General features: G+C 44.7%; 1 protein-coding gene across 3 annotated transcripts in view; it reads left to right on the top strand.

Moving 5' to 3' along the window:
- Positions 1–25,395, top strand: part of COL22A1 (collagen type XXII alpha 1 chain) — a 766,089-nt gene that overhangs the window by 522,579 nt on the left and 218,115 nt on the right. For all 3 annotated transcript variants that reach the window (XM_033933743.1, XM_033933744.1, XM_033933745.1), the window contains exons 24-26: positions 3,055–3,108; positions 7,405–7,458; positions 22,652–22,705. In XM_033933743.1, the coding sequence (XP_033789634.1) occupies positions 3,055–3,108; positions 7,405–7,458; positions 22,652–22,705 (162 nt within the window). The remainder of the gene's footprint in view (positions 1–3,054; positions 3,109–7,404; positions 7,459–22,651; positions 22,706–25,395) is intronic.

Raw genomic sequence — 25,395 nt, forward strand, 5'->3', positions numbered from 1 at the left:
CAGAAAATATTTGTTAGCCGATGAACCTTGAGTCAAATTTAGAGACTACAGCAATGTCCCCCCTCTCTTCTCGATATCCCACACTTGCAGAATAGGTGGTAATATCACTCTGGGGAATCTGAAGAATCACAGAAAACATTTCAACACCATCTCCTTAGGCAACATATTTGACATCTGGGGAAAATTTATAAATCTCAAATTAACACTTCTGATGGTATTTTCAACAACTTCCCGTTTGAATCTAAAGACAGAAATATATTTAACTAATGTTGTTTGAAGAAATTGACACTGAGATATAACATTTTCTAGAGACACGATCTTCTCCTCCAAAACTTTAAATTTTAAGATATGTATCTCGCTGAGATATTTTCTAAATCTTTAACTTGAGAAGTTAATGGATGTACCACAGGAAGTATAATTTGCCCTAAATCAGATATAAACCAAATAGATTCCAGGGTCATAACTGATAGCTTGCTCACAAGAGCGGAAGGTAATAGTCCAAAAGTAAAGTAGAAACATGATGGAAGATAAAGGCCAAATGGCCCATCCAATCTGCCCATCTACAGCATCCACTATCTCCTCCTCTGCCTATTGGCTAAAGCACTTTACACCTGCATTGTGATGTCATAGAACTTTATGGTTATAGAAACATAGTATACAAAAATGATACAAAATACCACTTCCAGAGAGTATGTGTTCAAAATTAGTTCTACAATGATTATATCTACTCAGGAAAAGGCCTCAGAATAGGAGCTTACGCAAAGTCCTATCATGGACTAAAACTTCAGCGTAACTACTCCTTGCTCCAATCATTGGCCTAAAAACACCTGAGGATATATTCAGCACAGTCTACTCCAGGTTTCAATAAATATAATTTTTTAACTTTTTTTTAAACTTTTTCTAAACTTTTTTAGAACCTTTATGTATACTATAACTTTTTAACGAACTATGAATACATCTCTCTATTAGTTTGCAAGAGAGTTTGACAACTTTGTACTTATCTTAGACGTTGTCATATTTAATTCAAGGATTGCCTGTAGGTTGCCAAAGGTTGCCGACGTGGCCAGCGTTTCGTGGACATATCACTCGGTCCACTGCTTCAGGGCCGTGGGCAAAAACATGCAGGCATCTACAAGATAATCAAATAATCACTTAAAAATCATGTCAGTAGAGATATTCCTATCATAAGCTAGTATATCATAAGCCAGTATATCAAGTCCCATCCCCTTTCCCTGTCCTAAGTTATAGAAGCAACTGAAAAACAGTAGATCTGATGCCAGATGTGTTTGAAATTTTTAAGGAAAAATCTAAGATACACTGCAGTCAGTGCAGATTACATGAGCCATCACTGCAGCTCATTCTACTATCAACAGAGAACAACAATCAGTAAAGGTACAGAGCAAATCGACCAAAATGATTAAGAAGATGGAATTAGAGAATGGCATGGTGAGAAAATTCATCACCATTCTTGTCCCCGCGGATAACCACGGGAAACCATCTCCATGTCATTCATTAAGGAGAGAGAGAAGAATCGGAGTATGAATGGGCCCAGCCACTGACCCTCAAGCCTTGCATTGAAGAATGCTAGTATAGAAGGACTGAGGTTGAGATAGATGCAAAACTGACCCTCAAGCCTTGCATTGAAGAATGCTAGTACAGAAGGACTGAGGTTGAGATAGATGCGAAAGAATGACAGTCGCTGGTATCCAGAGCAGATATTGTGATGTCATAATGTCACATTCCACCAATGCCTAAGAGCCAACCTCATCAGTGATGTCATAATGGGATCATTATCCTATACCTGGCTCATATAAGAATCAGAGTATGAATGGGCCCAGCCACCGACCCTCAAGCCTTTCATTGAAGAATGCTGGTGTAGAAGGACTGAGGTTGAGATAGACACTAAAGAATGACGCAGGATTGTTTCCTGCGGTTATCCACGGGGCTAGGAACAGTGATGAATTTTGTCACCGTGTCATTCTCTAGAATGGAATGACTCTCACACAATATGGTACAGGTCTATAAAATCCTGAGTAGACACCAATCAATTGATCACTTTTTCAAAATGTACCAAAACGAGCAGACATGCTCTAAAGTTACAAAGTAGTATATATAAAACAAATTCACTGAACACTTAGGGCTCCTTTTACTAAGCGGCGGTAGCGTTTTTAGCCCGCGTGGCAGATTAGCGCACGCTAAACCCCGCGCTCTGCGGAAAAACTAACGCCAGCTCAATGGAGGCGTTAGCGTCTAGCGTGCGCTAAAACCACTAACGCAGTTTAGTTAAAGGAGCCCTTAGTCAAGCTCTGAATCTTGTTGCCACAGGGTAGGGTAAAAGCATGTAATAAAAACATAGCTGTGTTTAGAAAAGATCTGAACAGATTCCCGCGAGAAAAGTCAATGAACTCGTATTATTAAGGTGAATCTGAGAAAAGCCTCTCCTTGTCCCTGCGGTCAGTAGCATGGAATCCTGGGGATTCTGCCAGGTACTTATGGCCTGGGCTGTTGGAACCTTCCCCCAAATTACCCACCTTAACACCTTCCAATTAAACAAATACCATAAATAGATTGTAACCTACCCTCTCTAACTGCATTCCATATGTATTTTTCATACAGTTCTTCACTGTCAGTTTAATTTCCATCCTATAAGTTCACATAGAATTCTTTTTTCAACCATCTTTATTTTCTCTTCTTTATTAATTTCCAGGTACTTTAGTTAGATTGTGAGCCTTCGGGACAGTAAGGGAATTTTTTAAGTACCTTCTTACTTCTCATTTATAATCTTAATGTATATTTTCTTCAAACCGCTTAGAACCTAACGGATGTAGCGGTATATAAGAAATAAATTACATTACATTACTAGGCTAGATGGACCTTTGATCCGACCCACAGTGTCACAATTCCTAGGTGCTTGCAACCAGTTCTCTTGTTCTGTGTCAGAACCAAACCTCTCGCCCTGGCTGAGCACAAATCAGTGCACTGCAGGAATGAAATGTATGTGCAAGAAAAACACACTAGTATTTTTGTACAATCTGCTCTGTTTTCTTATTTCAGGGGCTTCCTGGTGAAATAGGATTTCCTGGAAAACCAGGCCAGATTGGACCACCTGTAAGTGTTAACAGTTTATTTTTCGTTATTGCTTTATGGCATGTACTGTACAGTGCTTGGTGAAAGCCTTCACGCCCTGGTATATTCTTCAAGTTTATTTTGACTTCATATAGGGCCTGTTTTACAAACCCGCGCGGCAACAGCCCCGAAGCCCTATAAATCTCTTCAGGGCTGTTACTGCACTGCGGTCGCTAGCGCGGCTTTGTAAAACAGGTCCATAGTGTCTAATGTACAATCATTTTTTTTATTATTATTATTATTTTCAAATTCTTTATTCATTTTTCATCTTACATCGGGTACACAATATAACATCATTTGAAACTTTTACACATTACTTGAAATTCATTCAATTATGATTTTACATACATAAATTTATTCCCTCCCCACCCACTCTTCCCACAAGTAATTTAATTCAAAATATCATATTAATATTGTATTCTTATCTATTAAGAAGACCAATAAAGGAACTTTCTACCCTCCCCCCTCCCCCTACGTATAAATATACTTTCAGTGGAAAATGATGTCTATTCATTACAATAATTTGTTAATGGGCCCCCAAATCTTTTTAAAATTATTATAATTCCCTTTTTGTATGGCAATTGCCCTTCCATTTTATAAATATGACATAGCAAATTCCACCAAAATGTGTAGTTAAGCCTATTGTAATTTTTCCAATTGCTGGTAATATGTTGTATGGCGACCCCTGTCATAATTAACAAAAGCTTGTTATTACTTGATGAAATTTGACTTTTTTGCTCTCATTGACATCCCGAACAGAATTGTATCATATGATAAAGCTGCATGGTTTTCTAGTAAACAATTAATTTGAGACCAAATTGATTTCCAAAAGGCCATGATACAGGGACAATAAAATATTAAATGGTCCAAAGTCGCCGCTTCCAGATGACAATGCCAGCATCTATTAGACCTAGAGCTATCTAACGTTTGTAATCGAACAGGGGTCCAGAAAGCTCTATGTAACAAAAAGAACCAAGTTTTGTCTCATAGATGCAGACAGACACTGTACATCTCATTCTCCAAGACCAAATTCGTGGCCATTGAGACGCAAAAATTTGATGCTTAATCTCAATGCTCCAAATGACTCTCTAAGACCAGTCCTTGGGTTTTTTATTCATATATCCAGATATCAATTTATACCACTGTGCGGCTTGGTGACCCAAGAAATCTGCCTGAAAGCATAAGAATTCCAGACTATACTGATTATTAAGATTTTTCCAGCTACAATTGTGCAACAAATGAATCACAAATATGGGTATTACAAACCAAGCACAATAAATGTATAACGTTAAATGCTCTATTATTTTTATCCCCTCCCTCCCAATACAAATATATTAAAATCTTCATGAAACCATTCATAAATTCTTATATCAATACCATTTCCATTCCCAATCCCCCCCCCCCCCGGGATGTGTATGTTTACATGCCCAGAAAATGAAAAATTATTCCTCTTTACACTATTTAGCCAGTGGCTCCCAAACATCCATAAAATTCTTAAATCGTCCCTGTTGTATGTACAATCTAAGCAGTTCACTTAAAATTTTACTAAAATGCTGTCCCAGAACTGCAATTAGAAATTTATCCCCCTCCTTTAGGAAGCCGCGCCAGCGTTTTTAGCACCGGCTGCCACGGTAACAGCTCCGAGGCTCATAGGTATTCTGTGAGCGTCGGAGCTGTTACTGCAGCCGCTGGGGCTAAAAGCGCAAGCGCGGCTTTGTAAAAGGGGTTATTAAAGTAGAAATGTAAAATAGGAGTTGTACTCTACATCAGTGGTCTCCAACTCAAATCCTTTGCAGGGCCACATTTTGGATTTGTGGGTACTTGGAGGGCCTCAGAAAAAAAATAGTTAATGTCTTATTAAAGAAACGACAATTTTGAAATGAGGTAAAACTCTTTATAGTTTATAAATCTTTCCTTTTGGCTAAGTCTTAATAATAATATTTTAATTTATAGCTAAAGAGACATATGATCAAGAAACGGTTTTATTCTACTTTTGTGACTATGATAAACATACCGAGGGCCTCAAAATAGTACCTGGCGGGCCGCGAGTTTGAGCCCACTGAGTTAAGGGGAATAGTTAATCTGCTGGCTGGGTTGGAGGGCAGAGGGGAGAACAGGACAATCAAGCCATTGTGACATCACTGATGAGGCTGGCTCTTATTGGTGGAATGAGGCATTATGACATCACAATCTCAGCTTTGCTTTCCAAAGACAAACAGGATGTCATGGTTACAGTTAAGCCAGTGGTCTCAAACTCAAACCCTCTGCAGGGCCACATTTTGGATTTGTGGGTACTTGGAGGGCCTCAGAAAAAAAATAGTTAATGTCTTATTAAAGAAACGACAATTTTGAATAAGGTAAAACTCTTTATAGTTTATAAATCTTTCCTTTTGGCTAAGTCTTAATAATAATATTTTAATTTATAGCTAGAGACATATGATCAAGAAACGGTTTTATTTTACTTTTGTGATTATGATACACATACCGAGGGCCTCAAAATAGTACCTGGCGGGCCGCATGTGGCCCCCGGGCTGTGAGTTTGAGACCACTGCTCTACACTATAACAGTAAAAAATCAATTATAAACATATTCAAAAAGTCTTTATTATGTAAGTCTGACTAATGCACCCTTTAATTCAGTAGCTGTAGAAGTCCCTTTACTAACAATAACATAGTGGGTTGGTGCAATTTTTGCCCATTTTTGGTGGAATAGGTCAAACTTTTTCAAGATGGCTGGAGAGATCATCTGGACCACAGATTTTCTACTGAAAGCAGGCCTGAGCTTTCACTGGGCCACTCAACAACATATCACTCCACTGTTGCTTTTGCTTTGTACTTAGGATTATTGTAATATTGTCTATTTGGGTGCTCCAAAGAAAGTACTGAGAAAAATTGAGAATAGTGCAGAATACGGCTGTCCGACCAATATATGGTTTGAAGGGCATCTCTCCTGCCGCGGGTCGCGGCGGTTCGGGTAGAGGAGTGATGGCATCGCGGTAGGGGAGATGAGGCATCTCTCCTGCTGCAATCATTGCTGTAGGGGGTAGGCAGGTTGCTGGGGCCGCTGAGCTGATCGCAGCAGCCACGATCAGCTCAGCGGCCCCTTTTTCGGCACTTAGACCTGTTTTGACTTCGTCTAAGTCAAAACGTATAAGTGCCGACTAGGCAACCTGCCTAAGATTTTGGTTATACCTGCTGCACGCCTAGGTCTAGGTCGGCCCACCTCCCGCCCACCGCCCACCCTTTCCCCTCCTCTAAACACGCCTCTTTTCTCTCTGTGCGTTTAGAGGCAGGGGAAAGGCCTAAGCTGGTTTTAGATACGTCTAAAACCAGCTTTGATTATGGGTACTTGGACGATCGGGCTTTTTGATCATCCAAGTAGCCATTTAGGCCACTTTTTAGACGTTTTTTCTTTTGATTATGAACCTCATGTTGTCTTAACTATGTAACTTTTTGTATTTTTAACTATTTGTATTTCGCCGATTGTCCAGCCTTCTTCTGTGTAAACCGCCTAGAAATAGTTTGGTTATGGCGGTATAGAAGAATAAAGTTATGTTATGTTGTACCTAGGATTATTGTCCTGCTGGAGTTGGGAGTAATATATTACAAATAATATATTACTTTTACAAGTAATACCTTTTTTTTCATAGTAACTTACCTAGATTTGTAACATATTCCTATATCCTAATGAAACTACAGTGAAACCTTGGTTTGCGAGCATAATTTGTTCCAGATGCATGCTTGTAATCCAACTCCCTCGTATAACAAAGCAAATTTCCCCATAGGAAATAATGGAAACTCAGATTCGTTCCACAACCCAAAAACTTTAATACAAAATACTATACGTACTTGCATTGTAAGACCTCGCTCATTTAGAACAGTCATTACACCCCTGCAGCTTCAGACAGAGAAGAGCCATCGGCTCAGTTGTGACGATGTGACTCGTGTATACTGTATGTACTTGTATTGCAAGACATTGCTTGTATATCAAGTTAAAATTTAATAAAATGTTTTGCTTGTCTTGCAAAACACTTGCAAACTAAGTTTTACTGTAGTGTGATTTATATTATTTTTGGAAAGTAACTTACTCAACAGTGGTTATTCATACTTTTAAAAGTAATATATTACTAGTGATATGTTGCCTGTAATATATTACTAGGAATATATTACTGCTACTATTTCTTTTCTTACCCTATGGTACTTTGTGTGTCTAAGTGATTTGAAAATGAGCCCCTTACTGTTTAAAATCTGATTACGTTATTGCACTTCTCGTGTTTAGGGTGTACCTGGTAGGATTGGTAAAGATGGTCTCCCCGGGCCTCAAGGACCAAAGGTAAGTGGTGTCTTAACACCATTCTCATTTTCTGCCCCTTCACTTTTCATCTTGTAACCACTCTGCTGCCCGAGATCGGGACTCAATAGCACTACTAGTGGTGAACAAAAAGAAAATTCTGACGGCCTGGAGTCACCCTGCAGGATTGGATTGACAAGAGGAACTCAGCTCAATAAATCACCACACAGTTATATAGTCAAAACATAAATTTACTTTAAAAAAAAAAAAGTCAGAATGGCATCAGCAAAAAAATGAATAACGCTTCTTGCAACAGAATCCCAAAGTAAAACAAAACACAAAAAGCAAAATAAGTCACCGCAGATCAGGATTCTTTCCTTGAAACAAAGGATCCTAATCCTCATGAGATCCTGCTCTCATTAGAGCTTATTTCCTCAGGCAGTTCTTAACCTGCTCCTCAGCAGGTGATAATACAAACAATAGAGTTCTCTGCTCTGATATGTATCCGGCGGTGCACAGTTTCCAAACAGAAGCCTCCAGCAGCCTCTTGAAGCACTGCTGGGAAACTAAGAGTGTCTTAGGTTTGCCTTATAAAACAGCTTTTCACACAGCTATCACAATTCCCTCCCTGGGTGTTAGCAAACCTCACCCAAAAGACACACTCACAGCTTCCAGTATTCAAAAACAAAATGCAGAGTTCAAAAATAGTCCCAAACAAAAACTCACAGTCAAGTAGTTCATTCCTGGCACCTGGTAGTAAATCCAACCTCCGTCGGTTCAGGCTATTCAGCAACTTCCTCAGGCAAACTCCCTTGTAATTTCATCGGGGTTTCTTCGTCCAGTAGTTGTAGATTCAGTGCTTCACCAGCCTCGGTAACCTCCATGGGTGTACAGCTCTCACCTCTGCTTGGACCAGGGGGGGTCATTGTGGGAGAGGAACCTTATCCTTCTCCCTAGCCTGCCTAACTGTTTCTCCCAACCTGCTGGCTTTTCTAGAGCAGGGACACGCCCTGCTCTAGCTGAGTCAGCTGGAACCTCCCCCGGTGGTGACCTGAATATTTGCAACCTGGCAAGTTCTTGGGTCTACCGGCTCCCCCTAGTGGATCCCCGGATTTCACAGTCTGTAATTCTGGAGAACTAGTAGGCTCCGGGTAATCGATATAGTGTCCAGGACGGGCTTTGGGTGCACCTTCCCTGGGCTTTCTACTCCCCCTCTTGTCTGCCTTCCCCGGGACCTCGGCAGGCACAGCGTCTGTCAGGTCACAGTCTCTCTTCCTAGCCTGTCTCTGATTTTCTCTTTGTTCAAGGGCTCTGTCTCATCCCTCCCCCCCCCCCCCCTTTGCCTTCTTCCTTGCTCCCTTCTATTGCTCCACAAATGCCTGTGGGTTAAACTAAAATGAAGCATTATGCCAAAGGGCCTTCTGGTTCTAATCTTTGCTTTATTTTATGGCATCTTCCCCTAGCCTTGTTGCATTCATCTTTCTAAGGAACAGCTTCAGCAGCACCATTAGGACAAAACTAAATGGAGAAGGTGATATGCGAGGGGCCACTGAAAAGTTCTCAGCCCAACCAACAAAGTTGGGGCAGTCTCCATTGAGGGCTATACACTTAGTCCAGTGATTTTCCATTTTTTTTTTAAATTCTGTTGGGAAAATAGAGAAAAAAAAATAGTAGAAAATTGCTGGACTGAGGCGCTCATAATCAAAGCGGAAATACGTCTAAAAACCGGACTAAATCGGCATTTAGACGATTAGTGAGACAAGTCGTCCAAGTGCTGATAATCAAACCGGGTTTTAGACGTATCTTAAAAATGACTTAGGCCTTCACAGTGCTGCAGTACGCCCAGAGTTAAAAGGGCCATTTTAGGAGGAGTGGTGAGGGTGGGATTTGGGCAGGACATGGGCCGTCCTAGACTTAGTTGTACTGCATGTATAACCAAAAGTTTAACAACACTGCCTAGACGGAACTTGGACGTTGTGACTTAGGCCATCTAAAACCAGGTCTAAGTCACAAGAAGGTATCCAAAGTGACCAGATAACCACTGCAGAGACAAAGTACAGACCCCTACACACTCCCCTAGTGATCACTGCCCCTCCCCTCGCCATAAAATTCGTAATAAAAACGTCACATATCTGTCTCCAGAACATCAGCACCTGGCAGCTTGGCATAGGAAAGCCTAGTAGAGCTGCACAGAGATAGCTTAAGTGGTCTGGGGGGGGGAGGGGAGGGGGGCTAATGAACCATGGAGAAGAGGACCCAGGCCCATAAGCCACTCTAACCACTGCATGCATGGTGAAACATATACACCCCCAAAAACCCCAAAACCCATATGTACTGTCATATAAATGACACCTGAAGCCATAAGGGCTATTGGGGTGGTGGACTGGTAGGTCTAGTAGGTTCTTGGGGGTGTTTGGGGGGACTCTCCATGATCTATAAGGTTGTTGTGGTGAGATGTGTAAGTGGTACCCTTTTTGTGAAGTTCACAGCAGTGCCCTGTTTGGTGCAATGTTTGGGTATCCAGTCCATCAGTTTGCTGACCCCGCCTACATCCAAAGGTCTTTTGAATGAAAATGGGGTATAAAGATAGATGACTTAGCGTTCTGGACGATCAGACAGCTGGACGTACAGGTAGACAATTTTCCCCCAAAAAATATTTTGGATGTATTTTTCGAAAATGGACTTTTTTCCATGTCCGACTTTGGGCGAATAGCGACTTAGGCATAAAAAGGATTTAGACGTATCTTTTGATTATGCCCCTCCACGTGTATAGCCCTCGATGGAGACTGCTCCAACTTGTTGGTTGGGCGGAGAGCTTTGGCCCCTCGTATGGTATCTGGATAAGAGAAAACTGATACTGGACAGTACAGTCGTGCCAGAATCTTACGGGGAGGTTTTGGGGGTAGGTGAGAGGAAGAAAGGGGGGGTCAGGAGTGGCTAGAAACTTTCTGTATGCAGGTCCCAGCCAACGTTCAACCGGGACCCATATAATTGTCTTGTACAGGTCCCCACTGAATACCAACTACGACATGCATAAGACTCCATGGCTAGTACACAATGAATTAGCCCTGGATATTCAATGCTGGTGATCAAACATTGTCGAGCATTGAATATCTAGGACTAATTCTGTCAGCGTTAAAAAACAAAAAACAAAACACTGACCATAACAAGCTGAATATTGATCGGCAGGATCCCCAAGAGACTTATGTTTGGTTGCGCATAGAGTGCGGCAGAGACCTTCACCAATGTGGTAAGAGTGGATAGCATAACTGGTTCTAAGAAAGGTTTGGACAATTTCTTGGAGGAAAAGTCCATAGTCTGCAATAGAGCAGGCATGCCAGATGGTGTGAATAACATGAAGAAAGACTTGGCGAAGCTTGAAGAATGCTCTGAAATTTGGCAGCTAAAATTTAATGCTAAGAAATGCAAGATCATTCATTTGGGCTGCAAAACCCAGAGGGAACGGTACAGTTTATGGGGTGAAGAACTTATGTGCACGATAGAAGAGCAGGACTTGGGTGTGATTGTATGGTGATGATCTTAAGATGACCAAACAAGTTGAAAAAGTGACGGATGTTAGAAGGATGCTAGGTTGCATAGGGAGAGGTATGGCCAGTAGGAAAAAGGAGGTATTGATGCTCCTGTATAAGACTTTGGTGAGACCTCATTTAGAATATTGTGTACAATTCTGGAGGCCACACCTTCAAAAGGATATAAAAAGGATGGAGTCAGTCCAGAGGAAAAATGGTATGTAGTCTTCATCATAAGGAGTATGGGGCCAGACTTAAAGATTTCAATCTATATACTTTGGAGAAAATGCAGGAGAGGGGAGATATGATAGAGTCATTTAAATACCTACGTAATATAAATGTGCATGAGTCGAGTCTCTATCATTTGAAAGGAAACTCTGCAATGAGAGGGCATAGGATGAAGTTAAGAGGTGATATAGGCTCCGGAGTAATTGAGGAAATACTTTTTTACAGAAAGGGTGGTAGATGCGTGGAACAGTCTCCTGGAAGAAGTGGTGGAGACGGAGACTGTGTCTGAATTCAAGAGGGCCTGGGACAGGCATGTGGGATCTCTCGGAGAGAGAAAGAGATAATGGTTACTGTGGATGGGCAGCCTACATGGGCTATTTGGCCTTTATCTGCCAACATGTTTCTACATTATTGAGAAAGACATGGGGGAGGCCACTGCTTGCCCTGGAATATGGTTTGGGCCAGGTATTAGGGACCTGGATTGACCACCGTGAGAATGAGCTACTGGGCTTGATGGAACATTGGTTTGATCCAGTAAGGCTATTCTTATGGGAAAATGACCCTGGAAACTACAAAATCCTGAGTGGTGTAGAACGGGTACAAGTGGATCGATTGTTTACAAAGACTAGGGGACACTCGATGAAGTTACAGAGTAATACTTTTTTTTAAATAATAGGAAGAAATATTTTTTTCACTCAGAGAATAGTTAAGCTCTAGAACGCATTGCCAGAGAATGTGGTAAGAGCGGTTAATGTAGTTGGTTTTAAAAAAGGTTTGGAGAAGTTCCTGAAGGAAAAGTCCATAGTCCGCTTTTGAGACAGACACGGGGGAAGCCACTGCTTGCCCTGGATTGGTGGCATGAAATGCTGCTACTATTTGGGTTTTTGCCAGGTACTTGCGATTTGGATCAGCCTCCGTGAAGAAGAGATACTGAGCTAGATGGACCATTATTCTTATGTTCTTCCTCTTAAAGCTTCTTCTGCCCTACATCTCGGAAGCATATCTCATCCTTTTGAAGGGCACTGTATAATGCAAGAGTTGTTCTCCACAATAGCACCAACTAACCCCAGACAGTCAATTCAACCTATCAGCCTACCTAAAAAATGCAAGGGATAATTTTATAACTGTCTGCTTACATGCCTGTTATATAAGAACATAAGAACATAAGCAGTGCCTCCGCCGGGTCAGACCATAGGTCCATCCTGCCCAGCAGTCCGCTCCCGCGGCGGCCCAAACAGGTCACGACCTGTCTTAATCACCAGAAGGGGCCCCCTTGCCACTTTGGTTTCCCATTGAAGTCCTATCTTCCCATCGAAGTCCTAACCCTCCGGTCTTGCATATGCAAGACCTGGTTGGGTTTCTATACTATTTTTTATTACCTGGTTAGCTTTCTATACCTGTGTTACATCCCAGCACCTCTCTCAGTATCCCACGATCCCTTTATCCCTCAGGAAACCGTCCAATCCCTGTTTGAATCCTTGTACCGTACTCTGCCTGATCACTTCCTCCGGTAGCACATTCCAAGTGTCCACGACCCTTTGGGTGAAAAAAACCTTCCTTGCATTTGTTTTGAACCTATCTCCCTTCAGTTTCTCCGAATGCCCCCTCGTACCTGTTGTCCCCTTCAGTCTGAAGAATCTGTCCCTATCCACCCTCTCTATGCCCCTCATGATCTTGAAGGTCTCTATCATATCTCCCCTGAGCCTCCTTTTTTCCAGAGAGAAGAGCCCCAGCCTATCCAACCTCTCGGTGTATGGGCAGTGTTCCAGCCCTCTTACCAGTTTCGTTGCTCTCCTTTGGACTCTCTCAAGTACTGCCATGTCCTTCTTGAGGTACGGCGACCAATATTGAACGCAGTATTCCAGATGTGGACGCACCATCGCTCGATACAATGGCATGATGACTTCCCGCGTCCTGGTTGTTATGCCCCTCTTTATGATGCCCAGCATCCTGTTGGCTTTTTTCGAGGCTGTTGCGCACTGTGCAGATGGCTTCAATGATGCATCCACCAGCACACCCAAGTCTCTCTCAAGACTACTGTCTCCCAACAATGCCCCCCCCCAATTTGTAGTTGAACAACGGGTTCTTTTTCCCTATATGCATGACCTTGCATTTTTCCACGTTAAAGCGCATTTGCCATTTGTTTGCCCAGTCTTCCAGCTTGTCCAGGTCCCTTTGCAGGTCCTCACACTCCTCCTTGGACCTAACTCTGCCGCACAGTTTGGTATCGTCTGCAAATTTTATAACCTCGCACTTTGCCTCCTTTTCCAGGTCATTGATGAATATGTTGAAGAGTAACGGCCCCAGCACCGATCCCTGTGGCACACCGCTCGTGACTCCCCGCCAGTCAGAATATTGGCCCTTTACTCCGACCCTCTGCAGTCTACCCGACAACCAGTGCTTGATCCATCTGTGCACATCCCCTCCCACCCCGTGGTTCCACAGCTTCCTAAGCAGCCTTTCATGTGGCACCTTGTCGAAAGCCTTTTGAAAATCGAGGTAAATGATGTCTATGGGTTCCCCATTGTCCACCCGACTGCTTATTCCCTCAAAGAAATACAGAAGGTTCGTTAAGCATGACCTTCCCTTACAGAATCCGTGCTGGCTTGTTCTCAGTAGGCCATTTCTCTCGATGTGCTCGCAAATGCCGTCCTTGATCATAGCTTCCACCATCTTCCCTATAATTGAAGTCAGGCTCACTGGCCTATAGTTCCCGGGGTCACCCCTCGATCCCTTCTTGAAGATAGGTGTGACATTCGCCAATTTCCAGTCCTCTGGTACCTCTCCAGTTTTCAAGGATAGGTTGCAAACATGCTGGATTGTGCCCGCTATTTCTTGTCTTAGTTCCTTCAGAACCCTTGGGTGGATCCCGTCCGGGCCCGGTGATTTGCCGCATTTTAACCTGTCTATCTGTTTGAGGACATCCTCCTTACTTACCTCTATGTGCTCCAATTTTTCAGCCTGTTCCCCACTCATGAGCTCCTCTGAGTCCGGTATATTAGATGTGTCTTCTCTCGTGAAAACTGACGAGAAGAACGTGTTCAACCTCTCAGCTACCTCTTTATCCTCCTTAATCACTCCCTTCCTGTCCCCATCGTCCAACGGCCCCACCTCCTCTCTCGCTGGTCGCTTCCCCTTTACGTAACTGAAGAATGCCTTGAAGTTTTTTGCCTCCCTGGCCAGCCCCTCTTCGTAGTTCCCTTTTGCTTTTCTAACCTCCCAGTGGCATTCCTTTTGGCATTTCCTGTGCGCCTGGTGATTTTCCTCCGTTGGGTCCTTTTTCCATCTCCGGAAGGATACTTTTTTGTCATTTATTGCCCTCTTTACTTCAGTTGACATCCAAACCGGGTCCTTTGATCGCTTGTTCTTGCAGCCTTTCCTGAAACTGGGGACGTACAATCTTTGTGCTTCCTGCAGTGTGTCCCTGAATAGGGTCCAGGCGCTTCCTACAGTCTCCATCCTAAGGATGTTTCTGAGCTTCCTCCCCACCATTTCCCTCATAGCAGCATAGTTCCCTTTCCTGAAGTTGAGCACAGTTGTTGCGGTCCTCCTTACTGTGGGTGTCCCCCTTTCTAATGTGAATCTGATCGCATTGTGGTCACTGTTGCCTAGTGGTCCTCCCACTTCTACCCCTCTTGCAGGCCCCCCTAATCCGTTTAGGATGAGATCAAGAGTAGCGCCCCCTCGCGTCTGTTCCCTGACTAGTTGCTCCATGAAGCAGTCCCTCACAGCTTCTACAAATCCTGTTTCCCTAGGGCAGTTGGAGTGACCCGTACTCCAGTCTATCCCCGGGTAGTTGAAGTCCCCCATCACTGTTACACTTCCAGTCCCGCATTCCTGTCTCAGTTCAGCTTCCAAGTCGTGTCCGACTCCTTCTGGCGTACCAGGTGGGCGATAGAACAGCCCCAGTTTTATGCCTGCACCCTTGTTTCCCGGCAATTTGACCCATAGCGATTCCAGCCCCTCTGCCCTCATTGCCATATCCATTGCCCGACCGAGTAGATAGAGTCCTTTATATATATTGCTATGCCTCCCCCCTTCTTGTGGGTCCTGTCCCTCCTGTAGAGCTTGTACCCCGGCAGCACCACATCCCATTGATTCTCCTTTGTCCACCATGTTTCTGTAATTCCAATTATATCCAGGTCCTCCCCCTTGGCCACGACCTCTAGTTCACCCATCTTTGCCATGAGGCTTCTTGCATTTGCGTATAAGCACCGCAGGTCCCGTTGTTTTTCCTCCATCTCTGCATTTACCTGGGCCTCCTCCCCTTGAATTTCGGGCAGTTCTCCTGTTTCCTGTGCTTCTGCCTTGCCATCAGCCTTAACCCTCGTAGCTTTCGGCTTCCCCACATTCCCGCCACCCCACTTCCCCGCTTTTCCTCTGGGTTTTCTAGCCCTACCGGCCCCCTCCTGGGCTATCATCCCTTGAGCCTCTGTTTGATCCCCCTCGCCTTGTGGCACCCCTATATTGCCCTCAGCTTTCGCCCTCTTGCCACCCAGTCCCCCTGTGTCTACATGCCCCTTAGTCTCCTCCCAGCAAGCTCCCTTTACCTGATGTTTCCCTCGCTGTCTGATCATAAGATCCGCCGGTCTCTTTACTTCCTCCTTGCAGTCAGCCCGTTCAGCATCTGTTCTGGATACTGTTGTCCGAAGCGTCAACATCAGATCAGCTGTCGGCTTTCCCCCTCTCCTCAGTTTAAAGCCCTCTCGATCTCATTCCTCACATTGGCTGCCAGTAGTCTAGTTCCCGCTGTGCTCTGGTGCAGGCCGTCCCGCTGGTAGAGCTTACTCTTTCCCCAGAAGGACGTCCAGTTCCTCACAAAGTGGAAGCCCTCCTCCTGGCACCATCTCCTCAACCATGTATTCACAGCCTGGAGGTCTGCCTGCCTCTTTGCATCTGCTCTCGGTACAGGCAGGATCTCTGAGAATGTTACCCTTCGGGTACTCCGCTTCAGCTTTCGTCCCAGGACCCTGAACTGGTCAGTCAGTGTGGCCATGCTGAAGTTCCTCCGGCTCACATCATTCGTTCCGACGTGGATTATCACTGCAGTCTCCTCTGTCTCTGCTCCGTCCAGGATCCTCTCGATCCTATCAGTGACGTCTCGTGTCTTGGCCCCTGGGAGACAAGTCACTAGCCGGTCCTCCCTTCCTCCAGCTATGTGACTATCTACCTCTCTCAAGATCGAGTCTCCCACCACAATAGCAGACTTCCCTTTCCTCAGCAACCTCCTCTGTCTCAGGTCCGTGTCCTTGGTGTAGTGCGGTGTCTCTCCCTCGGGGTCCCGGTGAGTCGCGGTCTCCTCCTCTTGCGTGGTTCCTCCGCTAGGTCCTTCCCCGGTTTCACCTTGTGGATCCTGGGTCTCGTCTGCTGACATCCGTCTGTGCCGCTGCTGGTCCCGTTCCTCCACCTTCCTATAGGCCTCCTCGATGAATCTCTCGAGGTCCCTCACCTGGTCCACAATGGGGCCTGCTCCGTCTGTGTCCTTGGTTGACCAGCTCGTCTCCTCTGTGGTGCGCAGTCCCTCCAGTCCCTCCAGTTCCTGGACCCTGACCCTCAATCTGCCGACCTCCATCCTCAGGCTTTCCAGTTCCTGACACCGACTGCATATGTACTCCCGCCTTCCCAAGGGGAGGTAGTCGTACATATTGCACTCTGTGCAGTATACCGGAAAGTACCTCTGGGATCCTGGGTCCTCCATTGCTCTCGTGAAGTGCTGGTGTGCTCCTGCTGTGGGTAAGAGAGAGAGAAAATAGAAAAAGAGAAATGAGAAAAGAGAAAAATGAATTACTTGGCGTTTCTGGCTCCCTCGCAAGGCTCCTTCGCAAAGGCGCGCCGAACGGCTGCGCGCCGTTGGCTCCTCCCCTTTTATGGGGGGAGTTAGTTTGGTGACGTCGGGGGGTAGGCGGAGCTAACTCTCGCCTCTTCCCCCTTCCGTGTACCGTCTGCCTCTCTCCCGGTCTGCTCTGCTACTCCGTTCCTCTTTCCGCTCCACTCGCTGCCTTCTCCGCCCTCTCTCCGCTTTAACTGCCTCCTCCGCTCTGCTTCCACTCTCTCCTCCGCTGCCTGCTCTTTCCTCTCTCTCCCTGCTAGCTCTCTCTCCGGTTCTCCTCGCTGCACCGGCTTTGCTGACTCCTCCGCTCTGCCCTCTGCTAGCCCTCTCTGTTAGCTGCACGTAGCCACGTGCTCACAAGGCTCAGCTCGCCCTGCAACTCCTTAGCTGGCCCAGCGCTGTGGATTCCTTCGTTGGCTCCTCCCCTTTTATGGGGGGGAGTTAGTTTGGTGACGTCGGGGGGTAGGCGGAGCTAACTCTCGCCTCTTCCCCCTTCCGTGTACCGTCTGCCTCTCTCCCGGTCTGCTCTGCTACTCCGTTCCTCTTTCCGCTCCACTCGCTGCCTTCTCCGCCCTCTCTCCACTTTAACTGCCTCCTCCGCTCTGCTTCCACTCTCTCCTCCGCTGCCTGCTCTTTCCTCTCTCTCCCTGCTAGCTCTCTCTCCGGTTCTCCTCGCTGCACCGGCTTTGCTGTCTCCTCCGCTCTGCCCTCTGCTAGCCCTCTCTGTTAGCTGCACGTAGCCACGTGCTCACAAGGCTCAACTCGCCCTGCAACTCCTTAGCTGGCCCAGCTATAATGTGTCATTCTAATAAAAATACACGGAGAGCGCAGTTATTTACTTATCCTTCCATAAAATCTTGCCGTTATAAGAGGTTCCTCAAGAAAACTTTTTCTTTTCAGGCCGTTAAAATAATAATAATAATAACGATTTATTTGTATGCCGCCATACCGGGGAGGTTCTAAGCAGCTCACAACTCAGGAAACAATACATACAATTCATAGAAACATAGAAGATGACGGCAGAAAAGGGCCATAGCCCATCAAGTCTGCCCACTCTAATGACCCACCCCCCTTGATTTTACCCCCCTAGAGATCCCACATGTGTATCCCATTTCCTTTTAAAATCTGGCACGCTGCTGGCCTCAATCACCTGCAGTGGAAGTTCATTCCAATGATCAACTACCCTTTCGGTGAAGAAGAACTTCCTGGTGTCACCATGAAATTTCCCACCCCTGATTTTCAGCGGATGCCCTCTTGTGGCCGAGGGACCTTTAAGAAAGAAGATATCATCCTCCACCTCAATACGGCCCGTGATATATTTAAACGTCTCTATCATGTCTCCTCTCTCTCTACGTTCCTCGAGTGAGTATAGCTGCAATTTATTTAGCCTTTCCTCATATGGGAGATCTTTGAGTCCCGAGACCATCATGGTGGCCATTCGTTGAACCGACTCAACTCTCAGCACATTTTTTTGGTAATGTGGCCTCCAGAATTGTACACAATAGAAACATAGAAACATAGAAAGATGACGGCAGATAAGGGCTATAGCCCATCAAGTCTGCCCACACTATTGACCCACCCTTTTAAGTCTACTGACCCCCTTGATTATAATTATACTGCCATTCTATTGACCCGCTCTTTCAGGTCTATAGTCTATACCCTAGTGACCCTATTCTTTTGTTTGACCCTCGTAGGGATCCCACATAGGTATCCCATTTATTCTTGAAGTCTGGGATGCTGCTGGCTTTGATCACCTGCACTGAAAGCTTGTTCCAATGCTCAATCACTCTTTCCGTGAAGAAGTACTTCCTGGTGTCTCCACGAAACTTCCCTTCCCTGAGTTTGAGTGGATGTCCTCTTGTTGTCGAGGGTCCTTTGAGAAGAAAGATATCTTCCACCTCGACACGTCCCTTAATGTACTTAAATGTCTCAGTCATGTCTCCCCTCTCCCTACGTTCTTCGAGAGTGTAGAGCTGCAATTTGTTCATTCTTTCTTCGTACGAGAGACCCTTTAGCCCCAAGATCATCCTGGTGGCCATCCGCTGAACTGACTCAATTCTGAGCACATCTTTACGGTAGTGTGGCCTCCAGAATTGTGTATTCCAGATGAGGTCTCACCATGGCTCTGTACAACGGCATTATGACTTCAGGCTTCCTGCTGACGAAGCTTCTCTTGATACAACCTATCATCTGCCGTGCCTTAGATGAAGCCTTCTCCACTTGAGTGGCAGTTTTCATGTCTGCACCGATGATTACTCCTAAATCTCATTCTGCTGTAGTTTTGGATAAGGTTTCTCCATTCAAAGTGTAAGCTCTGCATGGATTTCCGTTTCTGAGATGCATGATCTTACATTTCTTGGCGTTGAAGCCCAACTGCCAGGTCGAGGACCAACTTTCTAATGTACGCAGGTCAAGCACCATAGTATCCTGTAGATTGCTGTCGCTTACTATATTGCATAGTTTGGCGTCATCAGCGAATAAGGTTACCTTGCCTTGAAGCCCTTGAGTCAGATCCCCAATGAATATGTCGAAGAGGAGTGGGCCCAGGACTGAGCCCTGCGGCACTCCGCTGGTCACCTCCGACGTTTTAGAGAGGGTACCGTTAACTACCACTCTCTGGAGTCTGCCACTTGCCAGTCTTTAACCCATGCAGTTAGTGTCTCTCCTAACCCCATCGATTCCATCTTGATCAGCAGCCTACGGTGTGGGACGCTGTCAAAAGCATTGCTGAAGTCTAGGTATACGACATCCAAGGACTCTCCCAAGTCCAGCCTTCTTGTTACCCAGTCAAAGAAGCTGATGAGATTGGACTGGCAGGACCTACCCTTGGTGAATCCATGTTGACTGGGATCCCGGAGATTCGCCTCATTCAAGATCGTATCTAATTTATGCTTAATTAGTGTTTCCATGAGTTTACACACTATTGAAGTGAGACTCAATATTCCAGATGAGGCCTCACCATGGATCTGTACAACAGCATTATAACTTCGGGCTTCCGGCTGATAAAACTTCTACGGATACAACCCATCATTTGTCTTGGTGAAATACAACAAGGAGCTACATACATTTCAATAATACATCAGAATAAAAAGCATGCCATATAGATAGAAATACAAGTGATAAAAACATAATGAAGTTAAGAGAAAAATGTTAAGATATCAACTTATTAAATAAATAAGTCTTTAATAATTTCCTATAATCTAAATAAGAAGAAGCTTCTAACATCATTATACCGAGCCATGTATTCAATTTGGCGGCCTGAAAAGAAAAGGTTCTATCAAGGAGCTTCTTGTAATGGCAAGATTTTACAGAGGGATTTGTAAATAACTTCACTCTCCGTGTGTTTTTATTAGAATGACTCCAAGAAAAGTGAGAAAGTAAGTAGCCTGGTGACAGACCGGAAAAATGATGTTAGAAGCTCCTTCTTACTTAGATTTGAGGAAATTACTAAAGTCTCAGTTATTTAATAGGCTGATATCGTAACGTTTTTGTCTTTTTCTTTTCATTTCAACCATGTTGCATTTTACTCCTACGTTTCCTACCTGCATGGTTGGCACTTCCATTTTGATCAATTTTATTGAAATGTATGCATTGCCTTTTTTGCTGTATTTTATTAAGATTTTTTATTAAAATGTATGTGTTGTTTTTTTTTCTTGTTGTGGGTCGCTTAGAACCTCCCCGGTATGGCGTCATATAAATAAATTATTATTATAAATGGTGCCTTAAGTTAGGTGCTGGTAGTGCCTAACTTAAGTGCATAACGCCATTAAAAAAAATAATAGTTTTTTTTTAAATGTAGGCGCCTCCATCACGGCTACAGAGGCACTTTAGGACGCTTAAAGGTGTGGCTAGTGCTAGAAGTGGTGGTAGGCATCGTAAAGCTCCCCATAACCGCGATCAGGGCAGGATTAATTCGTCGAGGGCCCCTAGGCACACAAGTACACTGGGCCCCCCTGCCCCGCCCCGCCCCACCATGCGCCCAGGCGGAAACAGGAAGCTGCGTCAGAGGGAAGCTTTGGGCAAGCAGCACCGCTTGCACAATTACAATTCCCGTTGCCTTTCTTACCCGCGTTGCATGCTTGTCTTACTTTCTGTTGATGGGGGGGGGGGGGAGCCCGCATTGCCGATCGATGCTGGAGGGGCCCATCGCCGTTTGGAAAAAACAATGTTGATGCCCTCCTTCATCGGGCCCCCCTGACCATTTCGGGCCCTGGGCACGTGCCTACTTGGCCTATTGGTTAATCCTGCCCTGACCGCGATTCACGTGAAAGGTAGGCGCCAGAAATATAGGCCTTGAAAACCCTGGCCTACATTTCCGACGCCTACCTTCCATGAAACCGTAATGCTACAAACGACACCAGTTTGTAGAACGGCGGCCGTTTGTAGAATCCGGCCCTAAGTGTTTCCTTTAATACAGCAGAGCTGGGGCATCCAGCCACTTACTGAAAGAAACGCCAAGGGCTCCTTTTACCAAGCTGCGTTAGCGGTTTAACGGGCGTAATAGCGCACGCTAAGCCGCCTCCTCTTGAGCAGGCGGTAGTTTTTGGCCAGCGCAGGGGTTAACATGTGATGAAAAGTCGCGCGTTGTTAACCCCGCTAGCGCGGCTTGATAAAAGGAGCCCCAAATGCAGCATTTGAATATTGCCTCAAGAGACTGATTATTACAAAATGAAGCCCTTTTCACGAAACTGCTACACTTTAACACTAATTAAACTAGGATGAAAATATGAATTCCACTCTTATTTTTTTCCCCCTTTCATCACAAAAAGGGTACGAAACGGTCTCCTAGTGTATGTAAGGGGGACAAAATGGTATCAGAAACCCTGGGCACAGAGAGGTGATCCTCAGTGGTAGAATCCGAAATTAACATAATAAATGACAGCAGGTAAAAAGACCTGAAAGGTCCATCCAGTCTGTCCATAAGTTATACCCATTAAAAAATACTTGATTAAATTAACTTGTCTATTCTTTGATATTTCTGGGCCATAGACTGTAAAGTCTGGTATTGTCCTAGGTTCCAAATGCTGAAGTTGCCATCTAATCAAGCCTTTGTGACATCACTGCTGAGTTGGCTCTTAGGCATTGGTGGAATGAGGCAATATGACATCACAATCTCAGCTCTGGAATGTTGCTACTCTTTGGGTTTCTGCCAGGTAACATAGTAAATGATGGCAGATAAAGACCTGAATGATCCATCTATTCTACCCATAAGTTATACTCATTAGAAAATACATGATTAGATTAACCTGTCTCTTCATTGATATTTCTGGGCCGTAGATTGTAAAGTCTGGTATTGTCCTAGGTTCCAAATGCTTAAGTTGCCGTCCAAGCTCACTCCAGCCTATCCAACCATCCCGTTGTTTGCAGAATATCTACCGTAAAGTCTGGCCAGTAACATCCTCATGTTCCATATTAATGGAGTTCCCATTGATGCCCTCCCCAGCCCATCCTACACCGAATCTCCATATATGGAACACAGACTGTGCAGGTCTGTCCAATACCGGCCTTAGTTCTTAAATTTACATCCTTCACTTTCTAATTAGAGATCCTCTATTTTTATCCCACGCTGTTTTGAATTCCTTCACCATTTGTGGTACAGCAGAAAATACGGAAAACATGTTTAACTACTGCTTTCTGTACTTTTCAGGGAGAGCAAGGAGAACCTGGTATTGATGGTTTTATTGGAAAACCTGGTACAAAGGTAAGAAAACTTTTTTAAAAAAAATTGTTTATAAAGTATATCATATACATCCAAGCAATAAAACTTGATAGATTGTGAGTCCACCGGGACAGATAGGGAAAATGCTTGAGTATCTGATTGTAAAACCGCTTAGATAACCTTGTTAGGTGGTATATGAATACCTAATAGACTTGAAACTTGACATAGGGAAAAGAGAAAAAAGTTGCAAGGTAATAATTACATAATCCAATCATGAAATACTCATCTTTCTTTAGTTCACAATGCAGAGCCAAAGATATTGAATTGCATTCAAAAGGGGGGGGGGGGGCGGAAATCATATTAAGAGGAATAAAAAGGCCACTACACTCCTACAGCCGGAACGTGTGAATTATGGGATGATGCCACTACCCCTTCCAACTCTTTAAAGACCAAATGTTTTTCTAACAACTATTTTGGATCAAAGAAAAAATAATTCTACCACTTAGAAGCAAAAAAAAAAAAAAAAAAAAACCATTTAGCAGTGGTGTTTGCTCGGAAGGCCATCTTGATGGGCATCAAAACTATCCTACAGCGTTGGCTATCGCCCCATACACCTACTCTCTCACATTGGCGGACCCAAATGATCCAACTGGCGGGATGTGAACGTTTAGACATTACAGATATGAACTCCAGACGTGGTACCCTGCACCTTAGATGTTGGTTGCCCTTCTGTTCTACTTTAACACCAATGGTACGCAGCAGACTCTTGAACTAATATGCTGGACTTTGTAATGGCTGTTCTCGTGGGGGTGGGGTGGGGAGGAAGTTGGGCGGGTGGGATCTTGTTGGGGATTTTTGATTGTATTTGATGGATGGTTTTATACTTTGAAAAATTTAATAAATAGATTTAAACATTGAAAAAAAAAAAAATTTCAATGTATATATAATACCGAGCACAAGAGTCCTTGACTTAAAAGATAAGAACTCTTTTCTGCATCTCTGTTACGAGCAGCATCAGGAAACGCGGAAGGGCATTTTTCAATAGAATGTCTAAGGGCTCCTTTTACTAAGCTGCGATAGTGTTTTAAGCGCGCAGAATCGCCGTGTGCGCTAAACCCGCTGGCGTTAGCGTCTAGCGCGCAGGACAATTTAGCGCACGCAAAGCGCACGCTAAAACAGCTATCGCAGCTTAGTAAAAGGAGCCCTAAGTCTAAGGTTGGATGTTTTAGGAAAGACGTCCACAAACCCGGTAGAAAAAATGTCCATTTTTTATCATTTTAATTTATCATATTATGACAACTTTATCTCATCATTTTTAAGGACCCCTGAGGAAGGCTAAGTTCAGCCGAAACATGGACCGTGTAGGGTCCAACCCTCACCTTGTGAGCATCAAACTTCATTGACAAGCATTCATATCGGGTGCAAAAATGTATCAATGAAAATTGCTGCTCACGAGGTGAGGGTTGGACCCTACACGGTCCGTGTTTCGGCTGAACTTAGCCTTCCTCAAGTTGTTTTTATCCTATTTAAATAAATCATATTTCCTGGACCTCCAGAGAGTTGTGTTCCTCTTTGTGTTCTTGGATTCCCATTTTCAAAGCTGCCAGACATGTATCTTTTCTTTTGAAAATGGCCCTTAGTACATCTATCTTTTTTGGCCCATTTTCATATATACAGATGTCCACATGTTAAACGCACAAAACCCAGCTTTTCAAACATCCAAGCAGCTAGCATGTGGTACCCAACTACCTTGTCCGAACGACTTCTCCTCAGCTGATTATGGCAGGGGAATCCCGATCAGCTGAGCTGGTTTCGTGGAGTCCTGCCGGCTCAGCTAATCAGGTTCAGCTGAACTTGAAGGGAGAAGTGCGATTCCTCTCTCCCTCCCTTCTTCACACCTACTGATCCTTCCCAGCCTCCCTCCACAGAAAGCCACTGTCCTCCAAGCCCTACACCCCCCTCCCCCCCGATATCCCTAAAACTCTCCATGCCTTCCGATGAAAAATCTGCAGGAGGGAAGCCCACTCCCTTCTGTCGATAGGGCTACCTCTTCAGAATGATGGGCCTTCCCCCTCCCAGTACATCTTGGAATGCAGCAGGAGAGGCCTAAAGCCCTGACTGGCTCACAGTGGCGGGCCTGGATTTGGGGAGATGTCGGGGAATGTTGCAGCATTGCAGATATTATAGAACACCCATAGGGAGATTCAAAATTGCCACCATCAGTCTCTGGGATACATGAAGGGGCATGTCTTGCTCATGATGTCCATGTGGTAATGTGAGTGAGGGTGAACCCTGGAGCCAGGAGGAACTGGAGTCACACAGTGAGTTTAAGGTAAACAAAATAATGCTATATTGAAGATAAGGTTGTCAGGTTTTACAATTGTAAAATCAGGATACCCTAGAGCCGCCCCTAGGCCCTAGCTCCGCCTCCCACTGCCTGCTTTGGTCGGGCAGGAGGCAATCCACGCATGAGCATTCTAGAATCCCTATATACTGTACTATAGAGTGTGAGCTTCCACCACAGGTTAGATTCTTTGGAAGGAATTGCCTGAGACTTGGAGGAGATCATTTACAAAAAGTTGATTTCTGTAGCTTATGAAAGAATTTAGAGAATTTGAGGCCTGGTTGCTGAGAGTGAGATCTTGGTCCATTTCATTCTTCTGTGGTTCACATTTTGGCTTTCCTGCGGGTGGTGCTCAAAAAAGACTTCTGGTTCTGTGAAGGTCCAGGTT

Source organism: Geotrypetes seraphini, chromosome 2 (genome assembly GCF_902459505.1).
Source record: "Geotrypetes seraphini chromosome 2, aGeoSer1.1, whole genome shotgun sequence".
Taxonomy (NCBI): Eukaryota; Metazoa; Chordata; class Amphibia; order Gymnophiona; family Dermophiidae; genus Geotrypetes; species Geotrypetes seraphini.